The 24,876-nt window shown below is 40.1% G+C and overlaps 1 protein-coding gene across 1 annotated transcript; it reads left to right on the forward strand.

Annotated features, from left to right (window-relative positions):
- The first annotated feature begins 7,072 nt into the window (after positions 1 to 7,072).
- Positions 7,073 to 24,757, forward strand: PLK4 (polo like kinase 4). The gene is made up of 16 exons (XM_082051751.1): positions 7,073 to 7,251; positions 8,158 to 8,253; positions 9,022 to 9,117; positions 9,213 to 9,327; positions 11,987 to 13,010; positions 14,003 to 14,103; positions 15,427 to 15,803; positions 16,705 to 16,809; positions 17,205 to 17,307; positions 18,106 to 18,255; positions 19,166 to 19,296; positions 20,139 to 20,230; positions 20,600 to 20,741; positions 22,369 to 22,509; positions 23,427 to 23,533; positions 24,141 to 24,757. The coding sequence occupies exons 1-16, from the start codon at positions 7,222 to 7,224 to the stop codon at positions 24,238 to 24,240; spliced, it is 2,910 nt and encodes a 969-aa protein (XP_081907877.1). The 5' UTR covers positions 7,073 to 7,221; the 3' UTR covers positions 24,241 to 24,757.
- Positions 24,758 to 24,876: the final 119 nt, after the last annotated feature.

The following is a 24,876-nucleotide window of genomic DNA, read 5'->3' on the forward strand; positions in this document are numbered from 1 at the left end:
ACCTCTCCATTCTTTCAAATACAGAGATTATTGAAGGAGTTATCCAAGCTGCTTAAACTTGGGGAAGCTTCAGATAACTACTAAAAATTGATATTGTAATAATATTTTTAAAGGCTAATGGAATGACCTGAGATATGGATGGATTAACCTGATATCAGTGCAGACCAAAGCAGGAGATGTAAAAGACATAAAAAGTATTAGCACAACAAATACCAGTCACACAATGTCACAGAAATGGCACCAAACACAGCAGGTGTACTTGGTTCAGTCAGAAGTCCTATTACAAATGAAATATATCATATCCTTAGACTTTCGAAAGGCATTGGACTTGACATTTTTGTTAAAACAGGATGCCAGTTGTGATTTTTATTTTAGCAGAAAAGAAACACAAAACTAAATGGCTTGAAGCGATTTTAGGTATAGTAAGTCTAAAATAAATGCACACATTTGAAGTGGGGGTAGTTAACCACTGAGACAACCTGGCTAAAGGCAAGACAGATTCATTGTCATTTAACATGGAAATGAGATCCCTGGAGGTGGAACTGCAGAACTGTGGGCCTCTCAGGCAAACACACTAGTAGTGGTCTTCCTTCTCTTCTGTGTAGGAACAATGTAGTTTGTCTACTCATGGCAGCTGCAGCAGAGTAATATGGAGAGATTTCTTTCTTTCTTTCTTTCTTTCTTTCTTTCTTTCTTTCTTTCTTTCTTTCTTTCTTTCTTTCTTTCTTTCTTTCTTTCTTTCTTTCTTTCTTTCTTTCTTTCTTTCTTTCTTTCTTTCTTTCTTTCTTTCTTTCTTTCTTTCTTTCTTTCTTTCTTTCTTTCTTTCTTTCTTTCTTTCTTTCTTTCTTTCTTTCTTTCTTTCTCTCTTGGTTTGAGCACTTTACAGCAACGTATGTCTGGCAAAAGGCTGGTTATAAACTTTGGTTTCCAAAAGACAAATATCATTTAATAATTAATGCAGAAATCCTAACCCAATTAATTTTGTTGTTGAGTCTGTACAACATGTTGGTGGTGTGAGAGACCAAATAAATAAGAAATACTAGAGATTAAATAGGGTCAAATCTATTAGGAGATTCCAAACTGAGACTCAGATACTCCAGTGGGGTAGAGTAAGCATTCACAAGAGAGAATCAGATTTAGATGTGGCTGAAGTGTTCTTGTACAATTAGGAGAAATATTACAGAGCATAGAGTCAGCATGAGAAAATGATTCATCAGATCAAAGCAAAATGAAGGTCAATCAGAGTCACAGAATCACAGAATCAAACAGAATCGACTGGGTTGGAAAAGACCTCAGAGATCATCGAGTCCAACCCTTGGTCCAACTCTAGTCCGTTTATTAGATCATGGCACTAAGTGCCATGTCCAATCTGAGTTTAAAAACCTCCAGGGACGGTGAGTCCACCACCTCCCTGGGCAGGCCATTCCAATGCCTGACCACTCTCTCTGTAAAGAATTTCTTTCTAATATCCAGCCTAAATTTCCCCTGGCAGAGTTTAAGCCCATGCCCCCTTGTCCTATTGCTAACTGCCTGGGAGAAGAGACCAATCCCCACCTGGCTGTAACTTCCCTTCAGGTAGTTATAGAGAGTGATGAGGTCATCTCTAAGCCTCCTCTTCTCTAGACTAAATAACCCCAGCTCCCTCAGCCTCTCCCCATAGGTCTTATGTTCAAGTCCCTTCATGAGTCGTGTTGCTCTTCTCTGGACCCACTCCAGCACTTCAATGTCTTTCCTGAACTGAGGGGCCCAGAACTGAACACAATACTCCAGGTGTGGCCTCACCAATGCAGAGTATAGGGGTAGGATCACTGCCCTTGTCCTGCTGACCATGCTATTTTTGATACAGGACAGAATACCATTGGCCTTCTTGGCCACCTGGGCACACTGATGGCTCATGTTGAGCTTCCTGTCAATTAGTACCCCCAGGTCCCTTTCTGTCTGACTGCTCTCCAGCCACTCTGCGCCCAGCCTGTAGCGCTGCAGGGGGTTGTTGTGACCAAAGTGCAGCACCCGGCACTTGGCCTTATTGAACTTCATCTACAGAAAAACTGACAGCAACTACACACAGCCCAAATGCATTGCAGCCTCCCCTAACAATACATGCATGGAATTAATAAGGAATATTAATTAAGGCAAGGCATGCCAAGTGGCTTCTGTCACCCAGGCTCTATACTAGCTTTCCTGACTCTGTGAGAATGTAAATTGAGGTAAATTCTCCCTTTTTTAATGAGAATAAATGAGATACCAGGAGATGTTCTGAACAAGCAAGATAATGAAAGACCTGAGTTCTACCTGCATAGACATTTCTGCAGCCTACTGACACTGCACCTCTGCCATTTTATTCAAGGACAAAGTTGATTTGCATAATTTGTGATACATATAGATTAATTTCAATTGCAAAGACAATTATCCATAAAATTAGCCAGTGCAGGCAGGAGAACTTGGAGTTACAATAATAATTTTTACCACCTAATGCTTTATCTAAGATACAATGCACCCCCTGTTTTTGCAGTGCTCTGAACATGGGCTAAACCATCACCGCTGCTGCAACGCTGCACCACTCTTGTCACTTCTGATTCACTTTCTACTCAAGAATTTGCTGTCACTCCCTCACTCTCCAGGGGAAGGCTGGAAGAGCTCCACCAGCTTTGGTAGGTTACAGTGACACCTGAATGAAGCTGAATGGCAGGAAAGGAGGATGACTCCTCCTCTTTCTCCCACTTTTTGTGTTCTGAGTACTCTAGCTTTGCTTTTCATCATCCTTCTTACTCCGTTCCTTTTTACTCTTGTTACTAATCAGAATTCTCCACTGAAGGGCCCTCTAAATCTTCACATTTTGTTTGTGCAATAAAGTTGAAAGAAGGCCTGCATGCTCTGTTTAAAGGGAGTCCACTTACTGTGTTAAAACTATCTTAAGAAGACTTTAAGCTAGTATTTCTTTCAACACTTAAGCGTGGAGAACAAGATTAGATAAGTATTCACTCTCTAATAAAAAGAGTTAGGAAGGGGCTTATTACATCGCTAGTTAGCCTTGCAAGCTCTGCTTACAGCAGATGCTGACCCTTGTAGTCATAAATTCAACCCAGCAACAGAATAGTGACTCAAGTTTTGTTTTGTTGTTTAATTAGACAGGGAAAGTATCAGTTCACTGGCATGTTGCTGGCTTCACAATTAATGGCAGAGCAGTTACACAGTTGCTTAAAGTCCCAAGACTCTCTGGCTCCCCTTTCAATGGAGTCTATGTGACACAGAAGAGAAAGAAGTCAAACTAAATAATGACACCTACCTCCCAGTCTTAGGAAAGAAACATAATCATCTTCAGAAGACTTCCTATTTATAACCTACTAACTACTACACAGCCCCAAATATGCCACACACTGTGCAACAGAATTTCAGAAAAAACAGTGCTTGTGCCCTAAAGCACGTATACTTTCCAACTGCAGTAGCTAACCTTTACGTACAAATTTTGTCTTTTATATAGTCATGCAGCATATATTGTATGCTGTTAGCTATGTAGTTTGCTCCCAACATCAGTATGTATCAGTCATACTTCCGACACATGAATTTACTCACACAACTTTTCTCATCACTCATTCAGGTTAAAAATCTAGCCTTGAAAATGAAAGTCTTGTTTTTGCTAATCTTCTGTGCTAAGTATTCACTTCCACTCTAACTATTCCAACCAGTCATGGCTATTAATGTTGGACAACTCCACAAACCACATCTATTTAGTCAGTCACACAGCTTCTGTTTCACATGTAAAGATTCTCAACAGTTGACACATACACATGCATAATTAACAGGGATCTATTTTACAGCCATTAAGGAAGGGATGACTGCATGCAACTTGCACACTTCTCTGATGTAGAAAATGCAGCTTGATTACAAGCCACCTCCATATTTTATTCCAACAATGAAAGATGTCAGGCAGTGGGGGAACTATTTAAGTTTATATTTATATTGGTACGTCCCCTTGCACCCAGGATGCTAGTCTGCCATGGCCAGAGTAACTCCCTGGTAGAGAAGTAGCTTGCAAGTTGTTAATGAGGTGGAGTGATTAGAGGGCAGACTAATCTACAAAAACAATCCCCTGATCTGGTTCATTGTGTAGCCACATGAACAGTCCTGCCACACAACAGAAGAGACAGAGGCTGGAAACAAATATTCATACCTGCTTCAGCCAGCTGTAACCATACTGCATCTGACCATAAACAACTGAACTACCAGCTGAGAAATAATACATGGGAAAGCAAGTATCTTCTCCAGAATTGTGGAAAACCTATTCTGTGGAAGGGACCTGCAATACTGGTTGAGTCTAAATATTGTTTGAGAGCATACTTGCCCAAAGATGAATTTCAGTTTTCATAGAGTAGCTAGAAAAGCACATGAGAATGTAAACCAGCTGCTCAGGTAACAGCACTTGAAGATGTTCCCTCACACTTTACATTCACCTTAACTATAGAAAGAACATTCACCTGGCATCATGTGAAGGCAGCTAGCCCATAAAAACAATTGTTTTACGACAATGTTGTTGTGTTTCACATTAGACTGAAGTGCTGTTGACCAGGTCTAATTGCTACTTTGACATAACAAACAAAAGCTACATGAAGCAGCTGAAGGACACAGGCAAGGTGGGAATATGTCTCTCTACATAGCTAGAGGATTTTATTTGGTCATATATTCTACACAAAACTCAATACAAAAAGGTCACTCTATAGTTTTGAGGCCACATGCAGAAAGAGCAGACTTACCAGCCAACTGTACAAGGAAAAAAGGAAGTAATAAAGAATGCTCTTGCCTCACTTAGCTTTGCCTCACTATTTTCTACCTAAGGGTGGAATTCCACTCCACCATCAGCCCATCCAAGAGAGAGCTGCTGCTGTCCCAATCCCCCTCTTGCTCCCATTTTTGTCATAAAAGCAAAGGCCAGAAGAACAATAAGGTCTTTGGAGGGATGGTATTACAGACAATTAAAGGAAAGGGATATGGCTCTTAAAGGACATCACAAAAAGCTGACAAAACCTGCGGCTTTAAGGGAAGCTGTCACTTATTAATGACAATGAAGATCAATACAAGTAGGATAAAGTTGACCTGGTCCCTTAATAGAAAAGATTGTCTCAGAAAGTTTTAACGGCTAAATGTTTCACTGTGCAAGATCATTACAGCACCAAGTACCCTTTTTCCACTCCTAGATTGTGAGAAAAGAACACTCCGTTAACTCTTGTTAAGAGCAAAAAGGAGTTCTCTTCTCCTTGAAAAATTTACACGGCTGTCCAGAGCCCCTTATTTGCCTGGTGTGTTGACAGCACCCCCTTCTGTTCCAGTAACCATCATTTCCATTAGTAAGAAACTAGTATGTCTGCTAAGAAAGAACAATTATGTCCCATGCCCCTTAATATATGCAAGTCAAAATACCATGCCCAAATTTTATAAGAGAAATACAACCTGATGATGAACATGACAAACCATAATCCATTCCCAGAAGCATTATTTCTTTCATTGAAAGCACTTTCAACTACAGCACTTTAGTAGTGTTTCAATTAAAAAAATACTTCACAGAATCACAGAATATTAGGGATTGGAAGGGACCTTGAAAGATCTTCTAGTCCAATCCCCCTGCCGGAGCAGGAACACCCAGATGAGGTTGCACAGGAAGGTATCCAGGTGGGTTTTGAATGTCTCCAGAGAAGGAGACTCCACAACCTCCCTGGGCAGCCTGTTCCCATGTTCTGTCACCCTCACTGTGAAGAAGTTTCTTCTCAAATCTAAATGCAACCTCCTGTGTTCCAGTTTATATCCATTGCCCCATGTCTTATAATCAGCTGTCACAGAGAAGAGCCTGGCTCCATCCTCATGACACTCACTTCCTCTTTGTCCTAATTAATATTCACATTTAAGTTTGCATTCAAAATCTTCTATATTTCACATGAAACAGCATAGAAAGAATCCAAGAAGGAGACACAAAGAATCACCACTTTGAGCTCAGCACTCCACAGTGCATGTGGTGATAAAATTGGTTACCAGCTCACAGTGTTTATGTGGAAGCTATGCTACTATCCCAGTACTGTACATTGTTCAACACTACAGCCCCCAAAACAGAGGACCCTCCAACAGGTTCCTCAGGCAGAAAAATGAAATCAATCCAAGCTGTGCAGTTGCTCAGCTAATGCTCCAATAGTCTACTACACACAGTGCCATCATGACAGCTGATAAAACCTCACTGGCCTCAGCTTTTTCAGCTATTTGGAGAGAAAATATAGCAATATACTCGGGGCATGTGTCCTGCACAGCCACAGGTTCCTCAGGGGACAGGTGGAGGCAGCTGCTGCTGCCCATGGGTTGCCTATAGAAGAAGGCTGAGCGCCCAGCCCAAGCCACACTGGCAGTCTTGCACCTAAGCCCTTTGCTATTTATAGCCCACACACCTGAGACAAACACACTGTATCTCCAGAGAAAGTAAGCTGGAAGAACTGTACTTTGTGCATAACATACAAGGCAGTAGGCTGAAGGGAAGCCCTTAAACTTTGCATGTTCATTCCAAAATTTATCCCATCTATTTAAAATTAATAACCAATAGCAAAACACCTCCGTTGAGTGTGAGGGAGATACCCATGTGAGGTCAAGCACTGTTCCTTTTATTAGGAGAGCTCACGTTCACTCAAGAATCAACCAGGAGCTGCCAGCCCGGGTGGGCCGATGTTCCAAGCCTGGGGACTTCCACCAAGCCGCACACCTACATCAGGGAGCCCGGCGCCGCAGGCCACAGCCAGCGAGAAGGCCGTCCCTCCTCTGTGGAGAGATCCCTGGAGCGGCGCAGGGCTGCCGGTCGCGGTTATTTGTCGCTCCCACGCCGAGGTGACACAACGGCCGGTGAGACACCCCCGCCTGCCAGTGCCACAACCCCCAGAGCGCACGCGCCATAACGGCTGCCGGGACGCACGCGACGCCCCGCGCATGCGCACTACCTGCCGCCCGACTGCGGCCCCGTGGGCGCCGCTGCGTGACGCGATTGCGTCAGACGCAGCCTCGACCTGGGGGCGGGGCGGGAGGTGTAACGGCGCGATTTTTCAAAATGGAGGCGGCGGGGGAGGGGAGCGGCCGCCGGGCCCAGGAACGAGCAGGCCTGGGCCGGGGCGGGCGGCGGAGGGCGCCGTGATGGGGACCCGCGGCCGAGATCCTGAGGAGAGCCCATAGCGGGACCCGGGGAGAGCGGCCGGCGCCATGGCGACCTGCATCGGCGAGAAAATAGAGGTGCGGAGCCCAGCCCTTTACTGCTACCCGCAGGCCCGGCCAGGGTCGCGCCGCTGTTTGCTGGGGGCGGGGAGCGAGGAGAGGCCGGGGGAGAATTCGTTCCTCTCCTGGGCGGCTTGTTTGTGGGAGTCGGCCGGCGTGGCGCCGAGCGCGGCTCCTCCCAGGCCCGCCCGCACCTCCACCCCCTCCCCGTACCGGGGCTGCCCCCGATCGCCGCCCGGCGGGCTGTGGCAGGGCGGGTCTGCCCCGCCGCGCCCCGTGCTCCTCCCCGACGGGGTCGCTTGCGGAGCGAGCGTAGGGGCTCGGTTGTAAATGTCGGCCCGGCAGCCTCCCCCGCCACCTGCCCCCGGGCCGAGCGGTGAAGCCGCGTTTCCCCACCCGGGCGGCAGACCGGCAGCTCCGCCGGTGCGCACCTTGCGCGGAGCGCTCCGCCCCGCGGCCCCTGTGTTCCTGCGCTCCCGTGCGAGCGGCAGCTGGTCCGTGGGAGGCCGCGGGAGCTGCCGCGGAGCCGGGCTGTGCAAAGCCCCAGGCGCTGCGTGTTTGCGGGGCGGGCGGCGGTCGCTCCCCAGCCGCTGCCATAGCAGCGGGAGCCAGGGGCGGGTGTCCTCGTCCCGCGGGAGCGGCGGCGGGAAGGCGGCCGCGCTTGGCGACCCGGGCCGCGCCAGTGCCAGTAGGAGCTGGCCGCCGTGCGGGGAGGAGGATGCCGCAGGGGGTGCTGCGCGGCGCTGCCGCGGACCGGCGCGGTGCCGCGGAGACCGCTGTCCAGGTACCGCCCGGGCACCCTTGATGGTTTGCTCTGGTATATCGGGGTTGTGGGGCACCCATCTCTTGAGGGGTGCTCTGCATAGGAAGGGAGGCTCTAAAGCTTGGGCTGGGGCTGACAGTGGTTATTTGTTTGTATTGCAGGATTTCAAGGTGGGGAACCTCCTGGGGAAAGGCTCCTTCGCAGGGGTCTACAGAGCAGTATCCCTGAAAACCGGTCTGGAAGTGGCTATCAAAATGGTAAGGCAGCCAGCCAAGGAAGTCTATGTCTTCCAAGAGACTGAACAAGGGCAAGTTGCAACAGGTTGTGGTTATGACATTGGGCATTTATGCCTGGATTTATTGATCATATGTAACAGATATTTAGGTTAGGATTTGATCCTGAATCATCCAGTACAACCAAAAAGACTGTGTTGATAATTGAAATGCTTACATTGCTGTTTAAAAAACTTAAGCTCAAATTGTCACTATAGGGTGGACAATCAGCTGTATAATTCTAATTCAGGAATTTGTGACCAGAAGCACTACAGATTCCATGTGGCTGGAGAGGTCCTGGAAAATGTGCCTTGAAAAATTTCCCTCACTGCCAGGACAAACTCTGAAGGAAACTCACACCTCACAAGTGTTTGCCAGATGTACTTACAATCTAGAATACTTTTATTTAGCCAGCTTTTTAATATTAACCATATTTAACATATCTGCCTAGTAAAATCAGAATTAGGTTTCTCTGTGTATTTCAGAAAACTTTGTAATTAGTGTAAGTATTGAAAATGTTAACACTTGTCTACTTTCAAACCGTGGTGTTTTCCTCTGTTTACTTATGAAGGTATCTAAAATACTTGTTCATTCAAAGCATATAGTAGGCTAAACTATATGAAAGGTTGCTTATGTTTAGAAGTTTTCAGGCAAACATGCATTGAAAAAAATCTAACGCTTCTGGTTCACTTGAAACTAACGTGTGTAATCAGTGTTGCAGTGCTTTAAAAATATTCTGTGATCTATTTTCAGATAGACAAAAAAGCCATGCACAAAGTTGGGATGGTACAGAGGGTTCAAAATGAGGTGAAAATACATTGTCAGCTAAAGCATCCATCTATAATTGAGGTAAGAATAGTGTTTTAGTAGACAGAACTGTATATGTGACTTGCTGTGTAATCTACAAAATGTATTTTAATTTTTTCGCTTGTTTTATGTTCTAGCTCTATAACTATTTTGAGGATAGCAACTATGTGTACTTGATACTTGAGATGTGTCACAATGGTGAAATGAGCAGATACATAAAGAACAGAAAGAAACCCTTTTCAGAAGAAGAAGGTGAGATTTTTTTTTTCTGTATAGCTCTCTTTGCATTAATGTTCTGGATTATTCAATACATATTTAATTCTAGTGAAAGGATATTTAAAACTGCTATTACTCTGAACCTTTGTAGCTTAAAATCTTCTTATAAGGGATAAACTAGAAATTAATTATTATCAGAGTGATTGGGGTTGGAAGGGATCTCTGGAGATCATCCAGTCCAACCCACCCACTAAGCCAGGTCCACCAGAGCAGATCACACAGGAATGTGTCCAGGTGGGTCTTGAATGTCTCCAGAGAAGGAGATGCCACAACTTTTCTGTGCAGCCTGTTCCAGGGCTCTGGCACCCTCAAAGTAAAGATGTTCCTCCTCGTATTCGGATAGAACCTCCTGTGCTTTAGTCTGTGCCCATTGCCCCTCATCCTATCACTGGGTACCACTGAAGGGTCTGGTCCCATCCTCCTGACATCCACCCTTGAGATATTTATAGACATTGATGAGATCCCCTCTCAGCCTTCTCTTCTCCAAGCTGAACAGACCCAGCTCTCTCAGTCTTTCTTCATGAGAAAGATGCTCCAGACCCCTAATCCTCTTCATAGCCACCACTGGACTCCCTCCAGTAATTCCCTGTCCTTCTTAAACTGGGGAGCCCAGAGCTGGACACAGTACTCCAGATGCAGCCTCACCAAGGCAGAGTAGAGGGGGAGGAGAACCTCCCTCTGTTACACACATTCACGTGAATTCCTGTATACTTTTGTTTCTATTCATGCCATTTTACAGCAATTTGTGCTGTTTGGGGTTTAAAGAAAAAAAGTGTTCTTAGAAGGCAGAGGTATCTAGAAGGTAAAGGCTTACCTTTGTACATAAAATTATGTTGAAGTATAGGTCAAGACTGAGAAGTTTCGCAGAGGAAAACTGGCAACTTCACATTCACGGATTTGCCTTCTTTGTGTTGTACCTCTTCACCTCAGTGCTCCTGTATTACATGTCACCAGTTAGAAAATCTTCCAGGTTACAGTTGGCCTTATGTGGTACCATTGGACATATTTACTCTGTACCAAGCTGTGTGTAGAAATGAAAATGATGCAGGTAACTGTGTTACTTAGGGGCTGATATAGCAAGGAAATGTCCAATTTGACAATCCAGCAAGCATTTTTGAAGGACTGGCAACTGAGGAGAAGTTCTGCTATGTTCTTTGCTCCATTTCTTATGGAAAACACTGAAAAACCTGTCTTTCCTTGAAAGTTCATTGTAAGAGTAATTCTAAAACATAAACTTTGCTATATTACTCTTTTGAATAGTATTTTGAGAAAATAATTTTGAAAAAAAAATCACTTCTGAATTTATTCATGTTTCTTTTTCTTACAGTTGAGAGTGAGGGGATTTCAGTTAGAACACTGAAAGCCTATCCAGAACAGTGCAATTAAAAGACAGCAGAGCAAGCTGCCATGTACGATGTTTGAGGGCACAGCCAAACAAGCTGTTCTGGTTTCAGCTGATCTGGATTCAGTGGTTATTGCCTCTACTGCTTCCAGAATTACCATGCTGGTCATCTCTTGCACAGTTCTTCCAGTTGAACTGCTTCTCTATCAGTTTCCAATCTGTGAAACTACTATATACATGGATTTTTTTGGGGGGGCCCAGATCACAGGACTAGACTGAAGGGGTACTGCTTTACAGGCATCATCTCTTTAATTCAGCTCTGCTCCAGCAAAAACAGTTTGTCTGATGGTACCTTAGTTCTAAAAGCTGATAAATCACTGACCTGGATAAAGAAGTCTCTTCCTTTGAGGAGTGGTTTCTACTAATGTTTGTTACTCATCAGTCTTTGCCATCTGCTAAAAGAAAAAGGAACACTGTAAAATGTTTGCTCTAGAAATAATAATTCTTAAAATTTCTGTAATTGCAACATCGTAATAAATGGTACTTTTTTAGCCTGGATGAGGCTTTGTCATTCCTGCTATAAGCTAGAACTCTTGAATATTCCCCGAATATCTAATGTAATAGACTATCCCAATATCATGAATTTAGAAGTTTGAGAAATTGAAATACTACTAGCCTTCCCAGTTTGCTAATGATAAAACAAATCTAATCCAAATTGTTTCCTGTATTCTATAGTCTGCATATAGTGGTGAAGCTGGTTGATTTTGTGTATTTGCTGTTTCTGAAAGTGTGGGGCAACTTAACTTTTAAAATTCTTAAGAACCTTATTTAAAAAATTTTAGGCCCATTGAAAATATCTCTAGTCCTGTTTACATTATTTTGGTAGTAAAGAAACAAATCTGATTACTGTGTTACATTTTTTATCAGCTATCTTAGACAAGTCACACCATATTGCCTAAAGCAGGGGTGTCAAACTCATTTCCACTGGGTGCCACATCAGCCTCGTGGTTGCCTTCAAAGGGCTAAATGTAATTTCAGGACTGTCTGAATGTAGGAGTAGTTACTACTCCTGATGTGGCCCTGGCGAAAATAAGTTTGACACCCCTGGCTTAAAGCAAAGAGCAGAAAGTTGGTTTCAGTCTCGGTAGTATGATACTTAAACATGCTTATAACATCCTCATTATTTAAAAAAAAATAAAAAGCAAAGACCCATAAGAGACTTCAAAAACCTGTTATTTTGACAGCTATGATTTCAATTATATGACTAAAAAATCTGGTTTTGTGTTTTGACAGCCCGACACTTCCTGCATCAAATTATCACGGGTATGCTGTATCTTCATTCTCATGGAATACTGCACCGGGACCTCACCCTTTCTAATATCTTACTCACCAGTGATATGAATGTCAAGATTGCAGATTTTGGACTAGCAACTCAGCTGAAAATGCCTCATGAAAAACATTACACCATGTGTGGAACTCCAAATTACATTTCTCCAGAGATAGCCACAAGGAGTCCACATGGACTTGAATCTGATGTGTGGTCTTTGGGCTGTATGTTTTACACTCTTCTTATTGGGAAGCCACCTTTTGACACTGACACGGTCAAGAATACGTTGAATAAAGTCGTGTTAGCAGATTATGAAATGCCAACCTTTTTATCAAGAGAGGCGCAAGACCTTATACATAGGTTACTTCGCAAAAATCCAGCAGATCGTTTGAGTCTTTCATCAGTGTTAGATCATCCTTATATGTCCAGATGCAGCTCTGCACGGAGCAAAGATTTGGGAACTTCAGAAGATTCTATGGATAGCGGAAATGCTACCATCTCGACAACCTTCATGGGGTCTTCCAACATCAGTACCAGTGGTTGTTTGAAAGAAAAGAAGAAGCTGTTAGTTGGACAACCACTCCCAAATAAAATAACTTTTTTTCCTAAAAACAAAAGTTCCAGTAATACTTCATCTGTAGATGAAAGTGGTTCTTTTCATCAGTGGGGAATTCAAGGAAAAGAAATTGGCAGAGGAAGAACCGTGCAACTTGCTGAAGAGAGACCACATTCACGCTACCTCCGAAGAGCCCACTCTTCAGATAGGTCTGGCACATCCCATAGTCAGGCTCAAGGCATATCGAATGTTGTTGAGAGATGTCACTCTATGGAACTGCTTTCTAAGCCTAGAGTAGGAACAAGGGAAAACACAGAATGCTTTTCACCTGCAAACAGCTATACTGATATAGGAGAAATATTTAAGGAGAAGACTTCAAGTAGCTCTGGTTCGTTTGAAGGGCAAATATCTCCACCTGTAAAAGATCAACCACAGTAAGAATCAGTTTTTGTTAAGATAAAATTTAGAGCTGCCTTGTATGTTGAATGCATGCCTTTTCCTGTAACTAAGCTGTAGTAAGTCACTCTCTATCTCTTAAAATACTTTTTAAAAATGCTTGATTATAGGAGAGCCTCTTACAGCTATAGTTAACCTGCACAGCAATCTTAAATGCAAGGTTCTAAGACCTAAATTAGATGCTTATATTCTGTGGTGGTTTTGTTTGTTTGTTTTTGGTTTTTTGTTCTTTTTGTTATAACTGAATCCTTGCCAATGCCGAAGTAGTAGTGATCATCATAAAAAGCAAGTACAGACAGGTGCAGGCTCCAGCGATGGATAACTTCGCAGGAGCTCAGTGTGAATTTACAACAGAGCGGTCATTCTGCAGTAACTGTTGTACGTATTCTTTAGTCCTGAATATGGGGATTATATAACAGCTTGAGTTCACTTGTGACTACATGTGTGTCATTGTCAAAGCAGCTGGTGAAACCTGGTTTTGGGGATTTACTATATTTTATATAAGCTCAAATTATTTTAGGTGATAAGATTGCCTAAATATTTCAGCTGCATATTTGTTATGCTGAATGAGATCCACTGAGGTCACAGGTGTTGTCTCTGTGTCTTCTCTGTGAATTAAGAACTAGATGTAAGAACAGCCACTGCCAGCAGCATTATCAGCGGCTTTTTGTTCCTTTATGTTAGTTTCAAGAGTCTACTAGTGCGTGTGAACAGGCTTAAATTTGTACTAAAAATTACTAATAACTTTTAATTCCATTTGGAAACAGTGTTTTATTTTTTTATGCTTCACCCAGTGAATGTTCCCCATGAAAGTAGCAGCATATTCTATGCTGTCTCAAGCTGCAAATGCCACCTGAATTTCTTAAATGTTCTAAAAGTATTATGGTGTCTGCAGTTGCAATGTTATAACTTTTGTTGTGCAAGTGTCTTTGATGTCATCTTGACTGAATGTGTAACTTCTGTTTTGCAGCTCAAATTATCTTTGCCCAGTGAAGCCTCAGGTTGGTTTGTTTGAGCAGAAGTCCCAGGCTGAAACAATGCAGCAGTGGCTTGGAAGTATGCAAACAAATGGTGTGTTACTAATCAGCTGTGGATATTTTTGCACTCAAGTTGGAGTAGTGGCTTTTAACTGTTTCTGTGTTTGTTCTGTATTTTATTTATTTAAACTTGTGACAGAAGGGATATCTGGATGGCCAAGTAACTGTGATACCAGAATATAGTGCTGGCATCCTAAATAACACCAACTGGATGTTAACAGGCTACTGCAGACAGACTCTCTTTCTGAATGAAAAGCATGGTAGACCCTAAACTGACTTGTTGCTGCAAAAAATTGACATGGATACTGAAAGAGGCAGAATGATTTCCAGCATCAATAACCTGTAGAATCATTCTTATGCAAGAAATATCCCATTGAAAACATTTTGTTCTCTTTTTGGACTAAGCTGTAACATTTTTTGTTTCCTGAGGCAGGAATTAATTTCAGAAGGTTTTGTAGTTAGTGTTACTCTTGAGTTGTTGGGTTGGTATAATGAGCTGTATATACCTGCCTTCATAAGAGTGAAGAAACTGAATACTTAAAATGAGGTAATTCTCTTCTTTTAGTATTTTTTTAAAAAAGGGAGGAAAACAATTCTAGAACCTGGCATTAGTTATTCAGTTGTGACCTGAAACGTGTAAGTATAAATATATGAGAGAAGATTGGCAGCTGACTCAAACTCATTAACTAACTGTTAATTTAGTTGTGCAAATACACCTTAAGAGAAAATGAGACCTCAGTGAATGGGAAAGATAATAAGGCTGCAGAAGGAGGGGTGGAGGAAAGGACAAAAGACACAGAATGGAAGGAGGTGTTCTTTGTCATGCATCATATTACATCATTTACGAATAATGTAATTCAGTCATAAAACTAAATCACAAATCCATTCTGGCCTTTTTGATATTACTGAACTCCTTCCTGTCTACAGGGAATTGGAATCATATGACATATGGTCTGAATAATCCTATTTAATTTTTGGTCCCTTCTCAACTGTTCTACAACATGGCAGGAGGAGTGTATTACTTGTCTGGGTGAGGTGAAAGTTGATCAAGGGCTTAAATATCAAAACTAGGGAAGCAGTTATAGGAAGTTTTAATATAAAAATAAGGATTTTTTTTCATCTTTTAACAAGTCACTGGAAATCAAACAAGGGTTTTGGAGTGTGCGTTTGACACTTTGAGTACTAAAACCTCTGGCTGATGTTAAAACACTAGTTAGCTAAACTGAAACTTCAGTGAACCTATAATAGGTACTGGTGGTTATCTGAATGTCAAGTAAACTGTTTTTCAACTAATTCTTGTCTAAGTATTTGTTTGAACAATCTTTGAATCTACGATGTACCTTTATGATGCTTTCAGTTCAGCTGAGACCACCTGCAGACCTAACTGGCAACAGTAATGCACATGGAGGTTTTCGGTATCATCTGGATGTGCAGCAAGATGCATCAAGAAATGCATGGAACACCTTAAAAGATATAAGGAATCATGATGCATCTGTTGACTGTCCACATTCTTTAAACCAGAGAAACCCAAAGAAATATGTCCCTGGAGTTCTCTGCAAATCTGAGAAAATTCAACCATCTTCTTCAACATGTGGCCTTTGGTCACCTTCAGAACAAAACCAAACATGGGGCAAAGAACCACCAGCACAACAGAAACCTACACTGCGAAGTACAGTATCGCCTCTCAACGCTCAAAGGCTAAAACCGCTTAGGCAAAAAACAAAGAATGCGGTGGTATGTATCAGTTCTTAAAACGGAAACAATTAAAGTATTAAATGTAGTGTGAATATCTCTTAAAAGTCACTTGGTAAACCAGAACCATTTGTTTTTATAAAACTTAATCTATAATAATTTGATTTAAAGTTATATTAGTAAGATGCACCTTAGTTTCTGTATATGGAATACTGCAACCTCGTGGTCACTTCCTGCACATAGTGACATGGTATCGCATTTAGTTTACAAGCGAAGAAACTGTAGGTAGACCTAACAAATGGTAAATGCATATATACTTCCTGCAGTTCTAAACATCTGTACTGCTTAGCTGTACAAGTTGCATTTAAGCTTTCAACATTAGGATTTTAACTGTGTCAAACATGTGAAATGCTTTTACAGATTAGATAAATAACTGGATTAGAAATGAAAATAGTCTTACTCTCATGTAAAAACTTGAATATTGTTTCTATAATGCTGCTTTTTCCCTGTCTTGCAGTGGGAAAGCAAAACAAATTCCATTAATCCTTACTGATAATACAAATTTTTTGGTTGTTTTGTTCCTGGTATCACCCTTTTGCCTTTTGTTCTATTTCTTAGTCTTGCTCATCCTGTCGTGTTTCCTCCCACCCCCCAGTCTGATTTTTGAAAAAGAAAATGTTATAATAGAGCTGACCTGTCTTCATTTGATTTGTCAGTTAGGAAGCCACACCCTTGCTGACCAGGCTTATAGCCTTAGGTTATATTGAAGTGTTTTGTTTTCATAGCACTAACAGCAAAAGTTACTGCAAGAAGCACTTTATAAGTTTGCAGCACATTTGAGAAAGAAGAAAACTTTTTTTTTAAGCATTTGTGAAAAAACTGCTATCTTATTTTGCCAGAAAGCAAAGGTCTTTTTGTCTAACCTGTATTTAATATATTTTAGGTGAGCATTCTAGATACTGGAGAAGTGTGTATGGAGTTTCTAAAAGAACACCATTCACAAGAGCTTGTGAAAGAAGTTCTCAGAATATCTTCTGATGGAAATGTGGTATGTTTTCAGTTTCTTTATTGTTGTATAGAGGGCTTAAGTGTATTTTGTTCTTTCAGAGTGGGGTTTTTAAAATTTTCATTGAAGTGATTATTTGGTTGTTTGCAATATTTACATATGCACAGGTGTAGACTCCTTCCCCCTCCCTGTAGTACAGCTACACAAAGAGAGGTAGAAAGCAGTTATTTCGGAGCAAAATTGGACTTGGCTATTGGAATAGGTGAGGAATTGTTGAAAAACTACTGCTGTTAAATAACTACTTAGGAATAGAGCGTTCATGGTAAATTATGGTAAACAGTTAAGCTGTGATTTATTTCCATACGTGTTAAATGTAGGGAGTGCTGTAGTAAGTTGCAACCTTAGATGCTTTTTATTTCCACCCCCCCTTTTTGTAGATTGCAGTTTATCATCCAAATGAAGGAAGAGGTTTCCTTCTTGATGACAGACCTCCTGCTCCTCCTGAAGACATCTGTATGTATAACTTTGACAACTTGCCAGGTAATCTGAAATTCAATTTAAAATTATGACTATTAATGTGATTTTTTAAGTGAATCTTGTTTGAGACTTTTTAGCTTTTAGCCACTACTTTTTGGGTAATTGTGAAGACAAAACTCATTTGAGAAAAAGATTCAAGCTACAGTTTAACTGGAAACTGGATTTTGAAACTTCACATGAAAGTGTAAATCCACAGGTTTTAATTATTATAAGGAGTCATCCCTTTTCAGTGTAGTGTGCTAAAATTAAAGCTTTCATATTCTTCTCATCCATATGTTTAAATATGAATGGAAGAAACGTTAGCAAGTAATTTTTAAAACCGCAGCTTTACTTTGTGGTCCTTAATACTCATAACTTGAGGGAGAAGGCACAAAATACGTATTTGAAAACATTGACACAGTATTTAATGTAGACAGCTGAAGATGAGATACAAGGTAACTGTAAGTTCTTAGGAGACCAGCAGACTGATCTACTAGAGAATTAAGACAGGTTTTACATAATGCCAGGAAGCCAGCGAGACTGTGATATCTAGTTAAATGGTATATGCAGCACTTTACTATGTTGTTGAGGTTCTTAATTATGTTAATTGAACCTATTGAAGATGTGCACTTTTATAAAAGTTGGCGGAAAGACAAGTCAGCTTCTTTGAACATATTTCTTTAAAGCACTTAAATATATTACTCGCAACCTTCAGCTATCAAGCACGTATTTTAAATTACTTCTCTCCAAGGTGGCATGCAGTATTTAATCTGATGACTTCTTGATCAAAGTTATTGAATTTTTTTTACTTATTTTTTTTAGAGAAGTACTGGAAAAAATACCAGTATGCAGCCAAGTTTGTGCAGTTGGTAAGAACAAAAACCCCCAAAGTTACGTTCTACACAAGATATGCCAAGTGCATGTTGATGGAAAATTCACCCACTGCAGATGTTGAAATTTGTTTTTATGATGGTATGTATTCATTTGTGTGATTATGCGAGTAATTGTATCATGTTATTAAAGCTGCACTAAAATACTGCCGCACACTAAACAATGAACACTTCAGGTTGAAGCAAATATTAGCATTCTGTCTTTATTCTACCCCACTCTGTCTTTATTCTAGCACTTGCAGATCAGTTTTATTCATTAGTTATTTACTGAGGGAGTACATGTTACAAAAGTGTTATTAAACTACACTTTGTTTTAATTTGTGAGCTTTTCTTTGTGTTTGATAGTTAATCTATTTAGTGAGAAGAGTGTCAGTCTTGCAAGCTTTCCATTGTTAAGTGGAATAATAGTATTACCAAGACTGCTCACTGGAGGAGGGAATTGGCTGGCTTCTTGCCCTTCAAAAACTAAACTGCACTGACAATTGTTCTCTTACTGTAGACTACTGTCAAATAGTTTTATCTGCCACATGCATAGATACACCCAATAGAATTTATGGCAGAAAAAAGACTTGACTAACAGCTCTGTGATTCAGCATGGAACTGCTATTGAAAGAATGGGCATCTTTTTAAAAACCATATTCAAGTTCTTATAGAACATACTTAACCAACTTTTTTGTAGTACTGTTAGAGATGTTTATTGTCTCAGATTAAGGTTTAGAAAGGTAGTTCTTAAAATATGTAAGAAATGCATTATTCAACCCATTTAAGTAGTGATCTTTGGCCACAGAGGCATTCAGTTAACATTACAGTCCCAATTTAAGTGGCTTTCTATTTCTGCCAGACATAGAGCTGATATAGGAGTCGTTTTGTTCTTGCAGTAATCCTTAAGTCTGTGAGATACACTTTAGAGTAGAATGTAGTGGCAGAAATCTGTATTTCATAGATCCTGGTGTTTTATATAAATCTGACCAGACATTTTTACATTTTTGCAGGAGCAAAGATACACAAGACAGCTGGTATAACTCGGGTGATTGAAAAATCAGGGAAGTCGTTCACTTTGAAAGAAGAAAGCGAAGCAGGTTTGAAGAAGGAAATACAAGTATATATGGATCATGCAAATGAAGTAAGCTGTATTATATATACCTTTTCCAGTGCAAAGCAACCTGCTGAAATTTCAGTTTCTCTTTCACAGATGTGATTCTGATGTTCCTTTTCATATTTTTCATTATACTAATAAAAAGGGATGATAAAGGCTTTTTTGAAAGAGCAAATATTGATGCTGAGGTAACAGTAACAATTCCTCACAATGAAGACTGTCAGAAGAAATTCTTACTAGTGTGTAAAGCAGGTTTGCCTGTCTGGTGAAGGGATTAAATGGCACAGATGAAGCTGCTTTATGCAAGTTAAGAAAACCAAAAATAAAAAATAAAAGTAACAATAATAAAACACCCCACAGACACACAATGGAACATGCCCACCCCAACAAACAAACCAAACCACACATACACCACAACCCCAAACGAAAAAAAAACAACAAAACCCACCTGACAGGTGTTTAATTTACCTGCCTGCTGTGCTTTCCTTCTCTTGCTTCATGTCGACCAGTTAGCAGTCATGAGTAATTTTTTGTCTATGAACTCAGGAAACAGTAAATATATAGTACAAATTTCCTATTCAGTCTTCCTTCTGTTCTGTTGTTTTCTGTTAATAGAATTCAGGGATCTTCTAGTCACTATCTAGTCTGAAGAAAGGGTAGGAGATGCGATTAAGAAGTTATGATGTAATATGTAGCTTTTTGAATCGCCTCCATGGCACCTGAGTGCAGTTATTGGTATTCAGTGCTACTGAAAAAGCATTTCCTTGTGTAGGCTCACCTGCCACACTAAACTTGTATGAAATAGTTATACTGTTCTCTATTAAAAACTTCTATACTTTTCTTCTATTAAAAGCTCTTTCTCATTTCAGGGACATCGTATATGCCTTGCACTGGAATCTGCTGTTTTGGAAGAAGAAAAAAGGAATGAAAACATTCCATTTTTTCCAATAATTGTTGGAAGGTAATATTTCACTCGAATACTTATGCATTAGAATACTCCCACTAAGCAGACTTATGCAGAAATGTTTGCAGAAGCCAGGGTTGCTTAACAGAAGCTCATTGTCATTAGCAAGATAAACTTGATAGCATGTGTGAACACCTTATTTTGGACCTGCAAAGCCTCCTTTGATACGAAGACAAAATACACATGTGGATTTAGACTAAACCAGGTAAGCAATTAGCATGTGTAAAAACAAATCTGCATAAGACTAGTGCCATCAAGTGCTTTGTACAGTCCATGGTAAACTGAAGGAAAAGCAGCTTTTTCTCTGTTCTTTCTTTAGTCCCTTTTGGAAAGATCTTTTTCCATTTTTTCTCCTTATTTTTCCAGAAAACCTGGCAATACTGAATCGCCACAGGCTCTAGCACCTCCACCGCTGGACAACGCAAACTCTTCAAAAGTTATGGCACTGGATAGTAATATGATAGCTGCCAGTTCTACTCCAGTCCAGTCTCCAAACTGTATTCCTCCTGTAAGTACACAAGAACACAGAGTGGAAACTGCGCTCCAGTAGGAATTCAAATATTGCTGTTTTATTTCAACCGATGGAACTACATTTGTATGGATGTAGGCTTTTATTAACTTTTATTAACTTTTATGAGCATACTGACTAGAAATGTTAACTTTCATTTCAACTAACTTTTGTACCTGGATTTAAGATCATCTGAAAAGTTAAAATCCTCCAAAACTTTCCCAGAAATGGCTCCTGGGAACATAGTTTGAAAATCTCACTCATGTTAAACAGCACAGTCTTAAGTTTGTTTTGGAGAGCTTTGATGTGCCCTCAGGCCTGTGTATTGAATGATAGTCACAAAGAGCATTAGCACTTGAGGCTACTGTTCTGAAATAACCAGGTGTTAGAGATCCACCAAGATTCCATTGCTGCATCACAACCCTGGTACAACATCCCCAGCTGACTGAACTATATCGAGGTCTTGCATACTGAGCTTGTGTCATCTTAATTTTGATGAATTTATGTGGGTCTGCACCTCTGGTCTTTCATTGCATAGTACGTGTCCTTAGTGCAGAACGTGCCAGTTTTTGCTAGACTGAAATGAACCTGGCAACAAGAATTCCTTCAGGCTTCAGTACTGGCATTGATTTCTACACTGACTTAAGGTTATGGGTCACCAGGTTCTAACTTGAGGGTTCATGGTTCAATCTCATTCTTTTGTTTACCATATAGCAAACACTTTGGTCTTTGTAAGACTTTCACTGTTCGCTTTCTCTTCTGAAGTACTTATTTCTAAGCAAAATAACACAATAGCTGGTTGCCTTTCCGTGTTACTCTTGTCTGGTTTTGTCAGTTTCTTCATACTTGAACTAGATCTGTGTATCCTGAGGTGCAGCTTGTTTCTCCTTTCAGGTTCCTGTAATTATCTGGATCCTGATCTCTTTCCTGACCAAGCTCTCCTATGTCAGACACCCCCTGACTTGCATCTTTTCACTGAACCCTGAATCTTAAATACTGCTAAGTACACCACCTCAGTTCTGTCATCTCTGTGACTATGGGAGGAGGTATCTGAGTAGAAGCAGACACTTCCTCCTAGACAGTAGTTGTGGCATTGTCCTAAAGGCCTTCAGTGTTTGATCCTCTGTTATTCTTTGTTCTTCACTTTTCACTTTTTGTCTCCTTATAGCTATAACAGAATCTGTATGTGCTATAGAACTATTACAGTTTAATATTCTAGTTTCCAATTAATAGCAGTGTTCGTATTTCTGTAAAATATTGGCCAGGTGGTCATCTAAAAGGGGGCTATTTTATAATCTAACATGTGCTGAATGTTTTTCCTGAAAATGGACAGGGCTTTCTGATGGTCAAATAAGGACAAATGGGGTTTAAAATATTAAAAGTCTGCCTAGGGAAGGGAATTCCTTTGTGAGTACTGGGAAGCAGTAGAAAAACTGTCATAATACTGAGAAAGTCATAAAATCCTGTGGGGTTTTTATAACATAATGCTGTTAAACAAAGCATACTGGCTAAATCTCTCTGTATATGTGAAAAGATCTTAAAAAGGTGGTAACTGACCACTATAGGTGGTACATAGTCAGTTGGATTAATAGTAAGGCTGCTAATACTGTGCATTTCTGTGTTTTAGGTGGTATCATACGAAAAGTCTACATTTATGACTAATGCTGCGGAAACTACGTGCTCCTCTGTTCATCAAACAGAATGCAGCCCAAATTCAGCCCAACTTATAAAGTCTGTCTTTGTGAAAAATGTTGGTTGGGCTTCTCAGGTGAGAAATGAATACTAATAACAGAGGAAAGTCTGTTCTTTTTCATATTAAATTCAAGATCTATATTTTTAAGTCATTACCTTTAACTTGATTTGTGAGGAATACATTCAGTTGTGCTTTGCTAATTTGAATCTGAAAATCAGTATGTGGAAGGATCCTTCCAAATAAGTATCTTTGATAAATACCATAGTGAATTATATGAATAGAAGAAACCAAAATAACAGTTCAGTATTTTGGTTCCACTTATCACAATTTTCCTGTGGTTCTTATTGCCTCTGAATGTTTTCTGTCATTTAAATTTGACTCTAGTAAAAAAATGAAGCTGTTAAGCTTGCGTATTTTCACTAATGTAAAAGCATCATGACAAAGTGTTTTTAACATAAATGTATCAGATCTGTACAGGACAAATTAATCTGCCTGTACAAGAGGAAAAGCTGTTTTCTTACAGTGAAATTTTTCCTCTGCTTTTCTGTGGGATCAGCTTTAGATTTCAAAAGTGGTTCTCTGCAATCCAGATAAAGTAAGCTTCCTGTCCCAACAGAAAAAGTGTGCTTTGTACGTAAAAGCTTTAAAATGTATATAGCTATGAACTCTCACAAATGGGCCTTCTATTTCATGTTTGGTCCTATTTAAAATTTCTCTAGGAAGGGTTAAGTCAAAGGTACTTTGTCTTATGGAAAAAAATTACTAAAGGTGAGTATCTGAAGCCTTAGGAAGTCTGATTGTTGAGACTGCATGAGACTACTTTTCCAAAGTAGTATACTTGCAACCTTTATCTTTGAAAGACTGACCTAGATCCCAAAGTCACTTCAGCAATTCTGGAACACTATCAGCTTCAATTATTAGAAAATATTCTAGGTATGTAATCTTGTATTTTTGTGCTTAAACCACAACCATAACACAACTTCTCTCATTAGCTGACCAGTGGAGCAGTATGGGTTCAGTTTAATGATGGATCCCAACTGGTAGCCCAAGCAGGTGTTTCTTCTATCACTTACACATCTCCAGATGGCCAGACAACTAGGTGAGCTATTACTGCTATCAAAATAGTTGTTTCCTGTCAAGTGTAAGACTGTTATATATAAGGTAAACTTCATAGCTGCTATCCATTTTGTTTTGTAAATAATAAAACTTAGCTTTCCAGTAACTTCTCAGTTGATTAGCCTAATTAATAAACACAGAGAAACACCTGTAGCTTTGATTGAACTCTGGATAACAAATGAATTAAAAAGAAAAAAGAGCTGGGAATGCATATATACTTTTTGTTCTCCAGAGTACAGCCACTGTTCATTTATAATATTTAAAAGAGGGAGGGGGAGAAAAGTAAGGCTTTAATACTTTTTTTTTTTTGATAATGCTGGATTAGAGAGATAGCATATCAATATTGATGCATAGACCTCAAGTGCTCTGATATTTTCCTAATCTGGAACACATTTTTTGGTTAAATATGTATAGGAAAGAGGGGCCTGGCATTAAGCCATCAAGCTCCAATTAATAATGTGTCTAGTTATACTTAACATCTATTTGATTTAGTGGTTTGCCTATCTACAGACAGGTTTTAAAATTATTATACTATCTGGAAATAAATTATTTTAAGCATCTGAATTTTGTGTGCTCATTTGCCTTTCTAGGTATGGAGAAAATGATAAGTTGCCAGAATACATCAAGGAGAAGCTGCACTGTCTGTCGTCTATTCTTGTGATGTTTACCAATCCACCGGCTCCCCACTGATTAAAGCAAAGCAGGTGTCAGGACACAAGAGCTTAATAAACTCACTCAATGACTTTCAAGTAAAGTGACTCATGTTACTCAGCTTATGCAGAAACTCTTTCAAAAGCTGGTAAAAAATGAGGAAGGGAAGGGCTGCTCTGTTTACATGTAGCAATATGCTTGTTAACTGTCTCACAAAACATGTTTTTCCTCAAAATGATGGAGAAACTTGCTCAAGCAAAACTTTGAGCACCATAGTACTATATAACATGAAGTTTTTTGAAATCATCTGAGTTTGTTGTATTTTTGTCTTCCTCCAGTGCTTACTCAGTGCCAACAATCAAGGAAAATGCATCTGTGCTGTCAAAGTGTTTGTATTGTAAATAACTTCTATTTTTACATCTTATGAGTAATATATGTAAATATGTATATGTTTTAAACTTTTTTTATTTTTTTTGTAGCAGCAGCTTTTAACTTCCCTGCACAAGCATTTTATAAAAAAAAAAAAAATAAATGCAGTGGTAATTGTCCAGACCTATTTATTTGTTTCATGTTCAAGTGATGGTTTATGAAGAGCCCTTTCCTCTAAGTCTTAAGCTCAATTTATAAAAGGAAGAGTTCAGGAGAAACAGTATAGAATTGTTGCGTAAAGTTACT

The sequence above is a fragment of the Streptopelia decaocto genome, assembly GCF_964273445.1.
Source record: "Streptopelia decaocto genome assembly, chromosome: 4".
In the NCBI taxonomy this organism is placed as follows: Eukaryota; Metazoa; Chordata; class Aves; order Columbiformes; family Columbidae; genus Streptopelia; species Streptopelia decaocto.